General features: G+C 32.4%; 1 protein-coding gene across 2 annotated transcripts in view; it reads left to right on the top strand.

Annotated features, from left to right (window-relative positions):
- The window catches only part of LOC129224663 (uncharacterized), a 34,828-nt gene extending 20,991 nt beyond the window's left edge, over positions 1 to 13,837 (top strand). Inside the window, exons 2-5 of one of the 2 annotated variants that reach the window (XM_054859203.1) lie at positions 1,427 to 1,556; positions 4,084 to 4,229; positions 9,036 to 9,165; positions 13,581 to 13,837. In XM_054859203.1, coding sequence (XP_054715178.1) covers positions 1,427 to 1,556; positions 4,084 to 4,229; positions 9,036 to 9,165; positions 13,581 to 13,719 — 545 coding nt within the window. In that variant the 3' untranslated portion in view covers positions 13,720 to 13,837. The remainder of the gene's footprint in view (positions 1 to 1,426; positions 1,557 to 4,083; positions 4,230 to 9,035; positions 9,166 to 13,580) is intronic. The other variant, XM_054859201.1, reaches the window with a different exon arrangement.
- Positions 13,838 to 16,221: the final 2,384 nt, after the last annotated feature.

Below are 16,221 nucleotides of genomic sequence, written 5' to 3'. Positions count from 1 at the left end.
GCATTTTCATGTATTGTATGAATATATGTGTACTTCGGAGACAGTAGGACGTAAGTCCAAAAATTGCGTATTTTTGGTTGCATTCTGTATGTAGAGGTCTATTCCACGTCGATCCATGTGAACGTAATTCTTGAAAAAAATCCTTTTAAATTTTTTGCAAGTGTTAAAAGAGCGCGTTTACAATCCTTTACATGCTCCAGAAAAAGGCTTTTCCTCTCTGCTGTAAAATTATGTGACTTACGTCCTTCTTGTTCTGAGGTGCAGATATTTTTTTTTATTTAATACAATTTAAAAACTCCTCGTGTTCCACACAGTATGCCACGAGGCTTACAAGAGTAAGTATAAAAAACATAAAAAGTTGAAACCTTAAAAGTTTAGACTGTTAATAAAATCAGACAAGATGACAAAAGTCTCGGATCTTTTAACAAGATCTGACACGGTTTTGAAAGAAAATCTGATTTAAATTAAAAAATCCGATTTGAATGAAAATAAATCCGATTTAAATAAAAAAAGTCAGATTTTTTTTATTTAAAAAAAATCACAAACCCTGCTGATACATAACTCCGTTAGAAACAAGCAGCACTATTGTATAATTTTTGACTCGGAGGCATTAAGGGGTTTATAATTCATTAAATTTATGTTTCAATGAAAATACTACATTCGCTCAAATCAAAATCAATGGATCCCAACCTTTTTAAGACTATTACCCCTAAAGCGGGTAATTTATTAGCAATTACCTTCCCTCAAAAGCGTTTATTCTAAAAATAAATGCTTTTTTTTCAAATTACGAGAGAATAATGATCTGAACATTAATTTTAATCATTCAAATAAAGAAAACACATTATTCTTAGAAATTTGTTATAAAATCTAGGAGTAGCCATGAGATGGCTGACGTGATATTGCTTAGTTTTCACACTTTGTTGAATATAGTTGTTGTTTCGGCCAGTCGAGCGCCATGTTTATCATCTATTTTTATCAATCACCATTGATTATCGATTAAGTGAATTTGATGTACATGATTTTTTAATAATTTTGTTTTGTGACCCAGCAATGGCCCAATCTTGGTATATTTTACCCTTAGGAAAATTCCACTTTACCCCTTTGAGGGTAATCACCCCAGGCTGAAAACCGCTGCTCTACCTCCATACTGATATTCTAATAAGTGCAAAATTCTTCACTTGTATGTCAAGCCTCTTTTTCAAAACTGATTGATATTTGTTACTCAGAATATACGCTGCTTTATACGACACTTACATTCTGGTAAAAATTTGAACAAAACGGAAGTTGACTTAAGAGAGTTATGTATAAGGATTGATTTTACATTTTTAAAAATCTTAAGATGCAGGATTAATAAATCTGGTAAGTATATTGACATCTTTAAGTGTGAATCAAAACGACTAAACATTATCTCATTCTCTTTACGTAGTTGCTTCAGCAGTAGACGAGAGTTGCGATGTGTCGAAATACGTAGAATGTATGGAGCCGATGCACAATGCTACTGTGGGCCACCCCCATGGTTTATTTCAGGATGAAGAGGATCTGGCAACAAGCTGTCCGTAAGTAAGATTATTTTAAATTGCTTTCAAAAGTATATGAATATATAGTATAATGTGTCTCAAATATTAAATGTCTAGAAAAAGGACTAACTTGGTAGTTTTAACTTTTATTACTAACAACCATCCCTCCCCCTTAAAGTTGATGGTAGTTATTTACATATTACTTGCTTAACTTAATAGCAAAGAGGTTTTTACATCGGGATTATGACACATGCCTCATTCACGAGTTTTTTCTTTCTTTTCTGCATATCACATGAATATAATTCACTCTTTAAATAAATATTCAATAAATTAATATTTCTATTCACTATTAATAATTATTTATCGATTTGTTTACTTACATTATTTTAATGATCATTACATTGGAATATAAAAAAAGAAAAAAACACAGTTACAGCTGAGACACATCGAACCCACTTCAAGGAATCAATTTCAATGCAATGTACTTAAGTATCTGTAAATAGCTGCTGCACGTGTTCCAGGCTGTTGTACTTGCTTCGGGAAAGACGTTTTTATTTTTACTCACATATTGTTTATGCCATGTTTTTGTGTGCGACGTTAATATGAGTTCATCCTCCTAATATCAATGCAAAAAATGGTTTGGAAAACAATACATTTTTTTTCTTGTTTTTATACGATCTTTTTGATATTCTACGGCAAATATAATTTCAAAATACAAGTGTATGTACTGTTTGGATTCTATATGTAAAACATTAAGTTTTTTTCTTTTTTTCACATATGATATTAGAATTAATTTGACACATGTAATTTTAAAATATAAACGGTTTGTATTTTGTCCATGAAGCAAATTTGGAAGCGATAATTATCTACCTGACTGTAGAAATAACATTAGGGACTCTAATGTAAACGACTGTCAAAATTGGACTTCTTTTTCAGTTGCTTAATTTGTGTTTCTGTGCATAAAATGTAATGTGCGACAATGTGCATAAACATATGTATGCATGAATGTAAAATCTGTTTTAGTTATATGTATTAATTTTAAACTAAATTTTCGCCAAAAATATCATTTTTATTGTTATTGCTATTATGATAATGATTATTATTGTTGTTATTATTATTAATATTTTCATCATTATCCTTGTTTTTATCATTATTATAATAATCATTTTATTATTATTATTATTATTATTATTATTATTATTATTATTATTATTATTATTATTATTATTATTATTATTATTATTATTATCATCATCATCATCTCATCCTCGTTTTCAATATTATTATAATCATTTTTTTATTCTTATTATTACATTATTATTATTATTAGAATATTTTTAACGGATTTATTAATAAAGGTGCATGAAATATCCTTTTACTAATAAGGACAACTCATCGGTTTAAAATTCTCCGTCTTAAATCAATAATGGAAATAATGAAACTTTTGAGATGTCTAAACAAGCTTTATCGCGGTTTTTTTAAAGTTTTCCATAGAACCAATTTTTTTTAAAGTGTTGTGAAGTGCGTGCCAGCTCTGATAAGTTGAAGCTTGACCTCGACAATCTTTACTTCTCTTTGGGGTAAGAAGGAATGGCAATTGGCATTAAGTTGAGTTACTTTCTTAGTAATTTTGCAAAGATATTACAGTTGAAATCCGCACCAATAATGATTCCCTTTTCCCATGAACGACCGAAATGGAAGTTAACATTCACAAGGTCAAATCTCAACTAATCAGAACCACAACATGCTCTAAAGTATCACCTTTTTAAACTGGCTTAAAACAACAAAATACTGAAATAGTTTGCACTTATGTTTTTGCTTGCCTTTAGAAGTCCTTCAAAAAATCAAAGAAAAATATTTGAAAACACTCTCATGTCCTATCATAATTTGGTAGATAAAAGTATTAAAAATCTTTTTTTTAAACAAAATTTTATTCATGAACTCATAATCTACTAAAAACCATAACTGTTATGACATGCGCGCAATGCAGCTAAAAATCTCTGTCAACGATCGAATTTCTTATTTCACTATTTCTCGTTTTAGATGGAAGAATTAACAACTTTTAAAGGCCGTGGTAACCAGTTTGTAAATGCGCTGAGCTCGTAACTAGGGTGGGGGGGGGGGGGGGGGGGTTCTGGTCCGATTCCGGCCGAATCGAAGATGCTCCGTGTTCGTTATATGTGATTGGAGCTTGTTAAACATGCCGTGATCAGAAAATTCTAAAAGTTCCTGCCCAAATCAATGCCTCTGGAGGCGCTGTACCTGATCCTGTGGTTGAGATTAAAACTTTCGAAATTTTGATACGTAGTGCTTCCATTTATCGAGTATTGTCTGAGCTAAATCAGACTTCCACCTTTGCGGTAATCTTTGAAAACGGAACCCATACTTTTCTGCCATAAATAAGGAAACGCTGTGTGTTTGGGCTTGAATGACTTAAGTTACAACACATACAGACATAATACATGTCGATACATTTCTGGTGAAATAAATATAGTCAATCAATTGAAAAAGTTCTCTTTAAAAGATTTTGATCGAAGTAACTTATAGAATTTTGTTTTTCTTCCAGAATTATCAAGAACGGCATAAAGTGCATTAAAGACTTCGTTGCAAAATGCGGCAGTGACATGATTGCGGAAAATTACCAGGATCAGTTCGAGAAACCTGCTGAGTTGCTGACAAAAATATGTGATTATCAGTCAACGCTACGAAAAGGTAGAAATTTCCGTCGCTTCTTCCTTAAACTTCATTTTTTTTCCTCAAATGAAATTAACTAGCGCAAGGATGAAGAATGTTTATTTTGAGTTTTGTGCTTTCTAAGCCTGGATTTCATAAAAAAGACTTTATTTATTCAATGCTTTTTAAAGAAGACCGATTAAGGTTAATTTGTGACAAATTAGCTTGTAGGTGTTTTATTATTCGTAGACTAGTGATTGAGCTTACTGGTTATAAAAAAAACATGCGCATTTGAAAATAAAATCTAAAACTGTGCTATAAAAATGAACTTCCTTCAAAACTGTTTACTTATCGGGGATATTTCGATAATTGGGAATCTGGCGCGGTCGTCTCATTTTTGGCTTAAATAATTTTATTTCGATTTATAGTAATGCTGATTATAGTAACCATATGTGAATGTCTCTTTGTTTAGATTTGCGAAGAAAAATAACTCTCGTGCAGGCGCTGGAGCCAAAAATTGACGCCAATAAGGAAAGGTCGCCAGATTCCCAATTATCGAAATATTCCCTACTTATCAACAAGATCAATAAAAAATAGCAGTTTATGAGTATACCACTCTCACTAAATGAACTTGAATTTTTTTCAGTATTCACTATTTCGCTATAGTATTTGCAGTAAGGGATCCGTTATTCCAGTAGATACTCTATGTCATTAATTTTAGTAAATGATCAATAATATAAATTCTTTCCGGGATTGTATGCCATTTCCCATTCAGGATGTTTATAACTGATATTTTCTACAGAAATTTCTCAGCCTTTTTCAAAACGCTAATGAGTTTCAAAAACGGTCGTTACAACATCAAACTTGGTCAGTCCTCAAGTGATAGGCCTCAGGACCAACTCCGTCATTTGGACGATTAGAGGGAGGGAAGTTAATTGAACACCCCAATTTTAGAAACATAATGAAATTACGTGTTTTTGTACGTATTTTGTTATTTTTTCTCGAAAATGTATTGAAAACAAACCCTCCCCCCCCCCTTCCAGAAAATTTTGAAATGACTGACCTGCTTAGGACTTCAGTTGTGATATTATCGCCTCTTATTAACCTATTATCTTTTATCATGAAAGACCTCTGATTAGTACATTCTAAAGCACCGGTAGCTGGAATTTGTGAACTTTTAAATTTTTTTTTCATCTGTGAAAATCTGAGATAATCAGGCAAAAGACATCCAGTAGCATCCTTGATTAGTCACTGTTTTCTTGTTCGGAAAGTAGTAGCTATTTTATTTATCAATAAAATTTACATAAAAAAATGCCACCCTTGAGAACCTCAGTGTTTTAATAAAAAATGACTAATAGTTTAAAAAATGACTTAAGATGCGATTAAAGTTTTGCGCTTGCTCTATCTGTATACAGTCACGCCCGCTTATTGGAATATCGGATAAAAGAATATCCTGCTCAATATAATACATTTTCAATAAACCGTTGAAACCCATTATTTTAATCCCGTTTAATGGAATATCCCGCATATTAGGATAATTTTTCGTGGAAAATATGCTATTCTATAAAGCGGGCTCGACTGTAATTGTGTCAGGAAGTTTATAAATATTTTTTTCTTTCTTTTCTTCACTATCTCTCTCTCTCTCTTTTTGTTCCAGTAGATGATTTTTACACATTTTTTAAAGAATGTTTCTAAAAAATAATTCTGGAATCAATATTAGTATTTATTAGCATTTTTTAAAAAAACTTCATCATTTTCAAGTTTAAAAATTAACCAACCACCAATAGCTAGAATCCCCCCCCCCTCCCAAAAAGAAATTTTTGAAGAGATATAAGGTACATGATTTTGGAATTCTCTTGCCAAGATCTTGGTAATTCTATGAGACCAATCTTATCTTTTGTGAAAAGCCCCATTGGCAGCCTTGGCATGGAGTAAGTTGAGAGTAGTATAACCTTCATTCAACCTCTTAGTAACGAATGTTCTTATCGTATAAGACTTAAAACAACAACGTTTTACTACACAAAAATTTCAGTTATCCTCAAGTTTTTAGCAAGAAAAGTTATTGAGCAATCACGATTGCTTATTGTTCTCACTTGACTGTTTTGAATTCTTTTTTTTCCCCACCAGCACCCTCTGCTAGCACCACCGTCGCGTCGGCCGGCCTCACGATGCTACTCCTCTTGCAAAAACCGTCTCCAGGTTGCGCCCATATCCTACACACACACGCCTACACACACATACACACACTCATGCCTGCGCACAGACACAAACACACACTCCTACACACACACGCCTACACACACATGCCTGCGCACAGACACAAACACACACTCCAACACACACACACATACACATGCATACACATACACACACTCATGCCTGCACACAGACACAAACACATATGGCTACACACACACACGAACGCCTATACACACACACACACACACGCGTACACACACAGCACTGCATACACAACACGCACACACATGCATGCATACATACACACACACACGAACCTCACACACATGCGCCTACACAAACACACACATAAATGTGCCTACACAAACACACACGCGCATTCATACACACACACGCTCGTGGTTGCGAGAAACATAATTTGAATTCAAGATGCCAAATATGCAAATTAATATAATTTTTTTTTGTTTTTAATCTTTCTTTTTGTCACAAATTGTATGCAGGTAGTTATTGCGTTCTTATCGTAGATTGGAATTATAGTTACAGTGACCCGGTTTTCTATAGTCAATGGAAAACGATCTGATTGTTTTAATAGAATTAAGTTACTTGTATAATCGTAAACAGTTAAAAAAATTAATACGTAAACAAAAATAAACGAGCTGATGTGTGCATCACATGACTTCCTTTTACACCAATTTAATGCTATTTCCCTATTATTGCAATTTTAATGGGATTCTCTCTCTAACTCTTTAAATATCACTAGCAATGGCCACATTGAAAGCAGATTTAAAAAAAAAAAAAAAAAAAATCGCCAAATTTTTCGCCAAGTTGGCGACAAAACTTGGCAACCAAAAGACTGGCGATATATCGCCAAGTGACCGCCAAATTATAACACCACTTGAGTTTGCATCGAAATTAACAATGATTTCCCCCCAAAAAGGTGCAAAAGACCCCTTTAGAAACACCCGAATGCAACCAAAATAGGAGGTGCACAACTAGACCCCACTACGAGTCTATGTACCAAATTTCAACTTTCTAGGACATACCATTTTTGAGTTATGCGAGATACATACGCACATACGCACATATGCACATACACACATACGCACATACATACAGACGTCACGAGAAAAGTCGTTGTAATTACCTCGGTGATGGTCAAAATGGATATTTCGTTTGTCTATACATTCTTAGGCACTTTTCCGCATGTGGTCGAATCGAAAAAAAAACTCAACATTCATTTGGGGGTGAGCAAAATGGAAATTAAGGGCGATTTTTGAGTGAAAATTTTTTTGCGAATACAATACTTCCTTTTTTGTAAAAGGAAGTAAAAATAAGTAAAAAGACTACAGTACTACAAACTGGATTTTCGTGAAGATTTCTAGTAATAATACAGATGCTTCGTAAGTAGTGTTGTCAATGTTGCTTAAGAAGAAACTGTATCTCACCAGCAAAATCTATGGAATCCCACTTTCTTTGATATTCTTTATTAATACTGCAGTTTTTTACAATGGGGAGCATTGTTGATAGTTATCATAAAAACCGAACTATTTTCATTGAATTTTAATTCCTAAAAATACTCACCTATAGCTACCTTATATTAATTAGTATTTAGTTTTTTTTGCGCTTCGATTTATTTGTTCAAAACAAAATTTAGTGTTTTAATGTTAAATTTTACTACGCTTATCATTTTTAAAATTCAATGACAAGTTTCAGCTATTATAGTCAGTTTCAGTTTCAAATTTCGATTGCACTATTTGTATTGACCACATATGTTGAGGAGGAAACGTGACCTTACATTAATATTTAAAAGCATATGTGAAGCCTAAAGGTGAAGCACCATAGTTGTAGAACATTAGAACATTCTTTCAATAAAAAAAAAAAAAAAAAACACACACACACACACACACACACACAACTGCTGTAGTACAAGAAAATCTGAGGGAAACTGGACCTGACCTACATAAAGATTACTAGCAGCAACAATACAGCTTCTTAAATGAAGTTCTCAATACATGAAATACACCGCCAGCTCAGGTAATTCCAGCCGAGGACTGCAGTTTCGTGCTTATTAGCACTCATCAGCCCGGCATAGGACTAACTGAGCTGGAGGCGGAAAACCTTATAAGGAAGTCAAGAGTGCCAAACAAACTGGTAGCTAATAAAGAATTAGCACTGACCAGACGAGTGACCGAAACAATGGTTCGGTTCAACTCGAATATTGCAGGCAAGGCAGGTTTTGTTTGGCACTCTTGGCTTCCTTAAGAGGTTTTCCGCCTCCAGCTCAGTTAGTCCTATGCCGGGCTGATGAGTGCTAATAAGCACGAAACTGCAGTCCTCGGCTGGAATTCACTGAGCTGGCGGAGTTTATTTCATGTATTTTTGCCTTAGCCCTGGCTATAGGGCGGTAACTTACTGAAGTTCTCAATGTTTCATAGGAAGAAACTGTATCAATACATTACAAGAAAAGTTTGGAACTCCAGTTTACTAGAGATTTTTTAGTAGTACTACAATTTATTTTTAGAGTTTTTACAATCTAGTTTTAAAATTTCATTTAAATTGTTCAAGATTTCGATAGTGAATGCTTATATTTAGGAAACCTGAATAACTCTTCTGTATAACATTTTTAAAACTTTCCTTTTCCTGCAGAATATTTGAAAATTTCGCCGTGCTTATTGGAAAATAATGACGACTTTGAAATATGTTCAGTAAAAGTTCAGGAGTTTTTGGGATACCATGAAGCCAATACAGTTGAAAAGGAACTCACCATGACATGCATGTGAGTATCACAATGTTTACAAAGTCTCAACTACGCTTATAACTATTTTTAAATGTAATATTCCTTAGGATTGATTCCTTTGGGCACTTGTTAGTTTAAAGAACAAAAAATAGCACTTTTTCACCTGTTTTTTGAAAAAATTCCATTTATATTTTTATGAAAGTTCTCAATTTCTAAAGTGAATGTATGTGAACAATTTTTCTTAAAAATCCAATTGCACTTAAGTCAATAAAATTTAAATTAGTTTTATTGATAAGTTCTTTTTTTTCCGGTCGTTAATCTGGCAATATTCAAAATTTGGGTGAAATTTAGCTCAATAGAAAAAGTAAAACAGACAGTTCTTATTAGTTCGTCGTTTTTTTCCCTTAAATAATCACAAATTGCTTATTATTCTCACTTGACAGTAGAGCGCATCGTAAAAAACTTTTTTTGGAAATTCAAATGTCAAGTTGATAAAAAATTGCTCCTCCAGATCCACATGTATCACAAAATTTTTATTCGAATCAAAAAATATTTAGATATGCCACACAAGGCATAGAGTTTATAATTTTCCACAAAAGCCCCTTTTTCTGCATATTTTTTCAATTCTTGAGAAATCCATCAAAGAAAATAGAGTAGTTAATGAAAACGTTAATTAACTTATGGAAGGCTAATTATTACAATCTTGTAATGTTGAATAGAAAGAATTGAAGTAAGTTTCAATGTAAAAGTAATGTTGAAGTAAATTTTATCTCTGATACTTACCTTTTCTTAGTTGAATTTGAGAAATAAATCTTTTTCCATTGTGACCGTACCATGATTACATTAAGTTCAGTTAATCTGCAATTTGTACTTTTTGACATCGTTATTTCTTATTTCGGATGACTACATTCTTTGATGGTAACTGTAAAGTCTTTGAGAGTAACTGTCAAGTAGTCCTAAAATAAAATTTACTTTAAAACTACTTGTTATCGAATGAAATCATGTTTATATTTACCCCTTCGTGTTTACCCCAGATACAGGAGGGAAAGGGGACACTTATTTCTTTCCCATGAGGTTGATCTATAGCAAGATAGTCGCAATATACAAAATCAGTTTAAAACCCTAAGTAGTTTTACACCAACAGTACTCAATCTGCGGTTTTTAAGTCGCATACTACCCACTGAATCATCTAAATGCGATCTAATATGATTTTAAAAGAAAAAGTCGTACAAAAAAAATTATTGTGCTAAGTTAATAAAAAAAAGCACACGAAAATGAAATTTACATCGGAATTTAATCTTCAAAAAATAGGTAGAATTACACTTTGGGGCTGTCCAGAAATGACGATACACTTTTTTTTCCAGCTTTTTTGACTCCCTCCCCCCATTTGTCACAAAGTGCCACACTTCATCATACCCCCTACTCACTTATTGACATGTCACGCTATTTTCACTAACTTATTCGTATAAAAATACTTGATGTCACATTTCTTGTTACCCCCTCCCTCCCCTTTGCCACAAACTGTCATCATTTCATGAACCCCTTACCCCTCAAAGCGTGACATCATTTGTGGACAGTCCCATAGTTGTTTCCATTTTTTCACAGAGTACAGCATGCGTAGGGTGAATGGAAATATCTAAACTGTACATCAAAAGTAGCGCGGACGATGACATTCATTATGAAATATTAATTCATCATTAAATATTGGTCATTCTATAGTGACTAACGTAACATTCGCAGCTGATTTTCTAACTCTTTTTACTTAACACCTGAAGTAAAAATGTTTTTTTTTTTTTTTGGTTTAATATGCACCAAAATGTACAAGGGAACTATTTTTTATTTCTACCGAGAATTTGAAGCAAAATAAGCGCTGATAGATATTTTTTCAGCAAAAAAGGCATTGTGACTAACGTAACATTTTTGCAACCCTGAGAAACAATGCTTATGTTACGAAGCAATTTTTTCTAAAAGTTACGCAGACATTTAAAATTAGATGATATATTTCTAAAAGGTAAACAGTCTATTTTAAATAAATTACTTCATATCAAATACAGCTGATTTTTTTTTTTTTTTTTTTTGGCTCTTAGTGGTACTTTTACGAAAGACTGTGTGTGACTAACGTAACCATCGAATAACATGCGATACATATACATAAAAAACTTTTATAATTAATCTCTTGCATTTATATTATATTTACACTTTTTATGAACTTTTTTTCATGTTGCATTATGGTTCTTTCTTTACTTTTTGTTCGACATTAGTGTAAGAAATTGAATGGAAGGATACAGGAATGATTTAATTTAATGGAAGGATTTTTTTTCCTCAATTTGAATGTGCCAAAAGTTAAAAAAAAACTGCTTTTACTAACTGAATAACATCATTTTTGCCTAATTAAATTCCAAATATATCTTTTTTTAAAAGTTAACTTTATACAAGTTGATATTTCACCAAATTCTAATATTCTGCCAATATACTAGCTATCATGATAAGAAACTTAATAGTGCTTTTCAACGACATATTATTCTTCAAGGTTTACTGATTTATCCAACAAATAGTGTTGTACATCCTGAATTAAAATGTAATACTGAAAAAATAAAATAAAAATCAAACATTTTTGCAGAAGGCATTTTAATTCCAGATATCACGGCAAATATTTAAGTTTCTAAATCATCATTCATTAATTTTCTGTAATATGTTACAGCAGCGTTTATTATCACTGTATCAAATAATATCTTCAAATGTTTTCCAACGAGCTGCCATTACTTCATTTTAATAATTAGTAGAGATATTTTCTAAAAATATAAACGTTCTCCCTTGTTAAGACTGTCTTAATTATTCAGTTTGGATTCTTGTGTTGAATGCATATTCAGCAGAGTATTCATGTTGCTTTAATCACCCTTAAAAAAAAAATAATAATTCTTCTTTAAATTGGAAGCATTTCTTTCTAAGAAGACCTTTAAAAAAACCTTTTTTAAGTCTACATAAGGTCTACATTGTAACATTACTAGAGGTATTTTTTACCCTAAATATTTTTAACCAACGTAGAATGTCTATTTTTTCAAAATTGTTAATGCAGAGGTACATTAAACTAAATAAGTTTTAAATAATAGCAGTCATTTTAAAAATGTTACGTTAGTCACTTCTAACTGATACATTAGTCATAGCTCAAATGTTACGTTAGCCACACTAATTATTTTATATCTACTGTATATAAATCAATATTTTGCGCTTTTTAAGTAGATATGATACAGATGTAGGAAAATAAAGTGTGTTGACTGGTACAATTATCCGGTTTTGTTTTTAAACAGAAAATAATACATTTTCATGACTAACGTAAAGCAAATATTTTCAGTGAAATAATCAAACTAATTAAAATAATTATCTTATAATATGTGTAAAAGGAACAGTCAGTTGTATTGAGACAACATCTAATCTTTTACAATAAACGCAGTTCTTTTAAAAAATTTGCAAAAATTTTTACACTACGTAAGAAAACTTAGACTTATGTTTTTTGGGTATGCTAAGCCTTTTCAACAACCTTAGAAGTTTAGAGTTAGAAGAAAAACACCGAGTATTTTTTTTCAAAAATATTACAGGATTTATGAACTAGAACGTACGCTGAATGAAATGATACGTCACAATTAGGGCTTTGTGAAAATTAAAAATCTGAGTCTAAGGTTGACATTTTTACGGAATGACCATATTGGCAAATTAATCTAGTGGACACCATTTACCGCACATTTAGAGCTGTCGTAGAAGGAAAATGTAAGATCAGTGAACCTTAAAATACAACTCTTTTTACCCGGTCATCTTCAAGCAATGATGTCTAAAACTTTATTTGGAAACCCTTGGAGCTCTCGTTTATGTTGCTCAACTTATGTGTTGCTCCCAGGTAATTTAGTTTCAAAAATCTCCATTGGTGTAGCATTAGCGTTTGTCTGCACTTACCACAACTGACTTTACTTGGTTTCATAATTTTCTTGCTTCTGTGCTTTCTTTGGTTGTTTAAAAGTTAAAACTGCCCAAAATTCACAAATACAGGCTTGCTTAAGTTCTGCCTTGAAATTAATTTGTTAAATTTTTTACAGAACTAGCTTTATAATTACTATTATTTTCCATTGTTTTTAGGCAATAATTAAAAAGCGGAAATATTTTAACTTTATAATTGCTGTTATTTTTCATTGTTCTTGGCAACAATTAAAAACCAACTACGTCATTTTCGTCACACAAAAATGTTAGGGTTCAGAATTTTAACGACCTCCCATAAAAAGTTTCACTTCCAAAATCATTAATCATTACTAGAAAAATAAATGGTCTCCTGCCCGACTCCTCCCGAGAGTTGTGTGATTCAGCTATTCACAATGTAGCAAAGTTATAACTTAAATTTTATTCTACGTTAACAGATAAATTATTTTGTTATATTTTTCTTTAACAGATTTACTTTTTATCTTCAGGTACGAACTAATGCTAAGGGCTTGTTTGATGAGTACTGGAGCTGAGAAGTGTGGAATGGAAGCGGCTAGCTTGATCCGTCATGTGTTGCTCTACTCACCGTCTTTGGGCATGGAAACGTGCTCAAGAACCACTGCTTAGCAAAGAAGGTATTGATAATATCGATTCAGTCGATATGATGTTCGTCAAAGCCAATGGTTAACGAAGGCTACAGCTATTTGATTTCTGTAAAATGATGTGACTTTTATATGAGAAACAAAACAATTGTACCAAGTTCATAATAAATTAAGAAAAAAAAAACCTTGTTTTCTTTTTCTGCTTGTTTATGTAGGTTTCAGGTAGTAATGAATCCCTTAGCGAACGGTAGGTTAGCGTTCAAATACCTGAAACTGAGGATAAAGCATTTTCTTTTATGCTATAGGTTTGACTATTGTCTATCTACCCCTCCTTTTTATTACATCGGAATTGAAAATCTTTCATTTTATTTGAAATTATGTTCAAGAGTAGTCTATCATATTTCATGCAACCCTAGAACACGTGTATATGATATTTTGCTTTTCTTATTTTAGATTTATTAACACTATTTTTTTATCAGTTGGTTTTATCACGGACATGATCTTTTAAAATTTCACATTAAAAGCTTTTCTTGATTTTTTTCATTATGATGGTGAGAAATATAATAACCAAAAGTAAGTTCCATCAACTTGTGTACAAACTAGTATTATAAAAAGAGCAAATAAATAAAATCCGTAAAAAAGAAACAAATGAACTTAAACTAATGAAACTTAAAAATAATTATTGTTGTGAGATTCCAACTGTTGTGCCGTGGTCTGAGTGTTGTTTTCCCAAACGTTTCGACAGCATCTACGGCGGCCATCTTCAGTGTTTAGTGGTCGAAGCTTCCTCCAGGAAAGCGTCTTCCTAGCAACTGATGCAGATTTCGAAGTGTTGTCGCTATTTATGCGAGAAGGGCTAGCTCTCCCTTCGTTCCGGGCCAGGATTGGCTGATGACCGTTCGTCCTGGTTTCTGATTAGCTGAAATTTGAGCTCTCTTCATTCTGGATGGGGATTGGCTGCTGGACGTCCGTCGCTGTTTCTGGTTGGTTAAAAGTATCTGTCGAGAAAATCCGTCTAAGTGCAGCATGCTAGAGTTTGTTTATCTTAATTCCTTCTTCCTTTTTGTTGAAATTGATGGGATGTTTGGAAAATTCAATCGCTTCACTGTTAATTCAGGCGTAATAGTGAGAAATCCTTGAAAATATTTTGGTTTCTTTGAATTTGATGTCATGGGTTCCATCACTAAAAGTATGTTCCACGACTACTGATTTTTCAGTGTGGCCCAGAAGGCAATATTTTTTGTGTTCTTTTATTCTTGTATTAACGCTTCTTTTTGTTGTTCCAATGTAGGCAGATCCGCTGGAACAGGGGATCTTGTAAACTCCTGCAGAGGACAAGAGGTCTATCGCACCTTTCAATATCACAACATTATTGACACTGGCCGTGAAAGCCTTCATTCTTATATAAAGTATCATTGTTTTTATTTGTAGTAAAATGCTTCCGTCTAGGACCGTTGCACGGAAAAGCCGCCATTTTGACTTGCGTGTGACAGCTGATACATATATTCAATAATAATAACAATAACAATAATTTTAAAAGGCAATGAGCAAAAGTTTGTTCATTACTTTTCTAAATCATTCTAAATTATATAAGCTCTCACGTGCGGTACAAGATGTGCAAATTTTTCGTGGAATGCCCTTAAACATGTTAACAAAATATAATCTTAACTTGCTTTCAAAATAAAAATTTTATTGTTTTTAATGAGTAATTATGTCTTACATATCCAATTTGTACGATTTAGGATACATTCTGACACTTAGACTGAATAAAGCTTTTAGCAGCTCGAACAACAATTTTATCCAAGAAGTTTGCTGTTTCTTGATCGCAATTCATGATAGTCTCTCGAACCAAGCAATTCTTTAATGGCAAGTACAACCTAAAAATACAACGAAAAAACATTTAAATAAATGCATTTTTTATTTACTCTCCATAGACAAAGTTATCAACTTTTAGTGTGTAAGAGAAGATTCAATAGGAAAAGTCCTTCCTTTTAAACTTTGTGCTACGTTTTATTATCCTCCTCAGAAACAAGTCCATATTTGAATAATAAATTTTTATGTTTCTTGTATTAGTAGGATTTAACACATGAAAAAGTACATAAAACGCTAAAAAAAATTTCCTTGATTTTTCTTTTTGAGAGAGTTAATCTCTCATAGAGGAGAGACACTAAAATAATAGTTTTCTAAATCAGAAGAAGAAAGATTTGAGTCAGAACGGAAAATCTCACATGAAATTGCGCAATATTTTAGAAATTGACCAACATGTTTATTAATTTTCTTCTCAAAGAAAAATTTAAAATATTGATATTTCCCGATGAATATAATTGGTTTTTTTTTTCAGAAAAGGTGATTTTTATTCGATTGTAAACAAGCTATAAATGAAAGTATGTCGATGAATTAGCCTCCATTCAGTACTGTCATCTACTAGCGAAGAAAGTAACTAATATTGTGCAGCGTTCGTATATTTCATTTATGTAAGAGCTGTAAAGTGTCTTCTAAAAGTGATTCCAGGATGAGGGAATTATGC

This window comes from Uloborus diversus, chromosome 6 (genome assembly GCF_026930045.1).
Source record: "Uloborus diversus isolate 005 chromosome 6, Udiv.v.3.1, whole genome shotgun sequence".
NCBI lineage: Eukaryota > Metazoa > Arthropoda > Arachnida > Araneae > Uloboridae > Uloborus > Uloborus diversus.
This window is presented reverse-complemented; position numbering and strand designations above follow the sequence as displayed.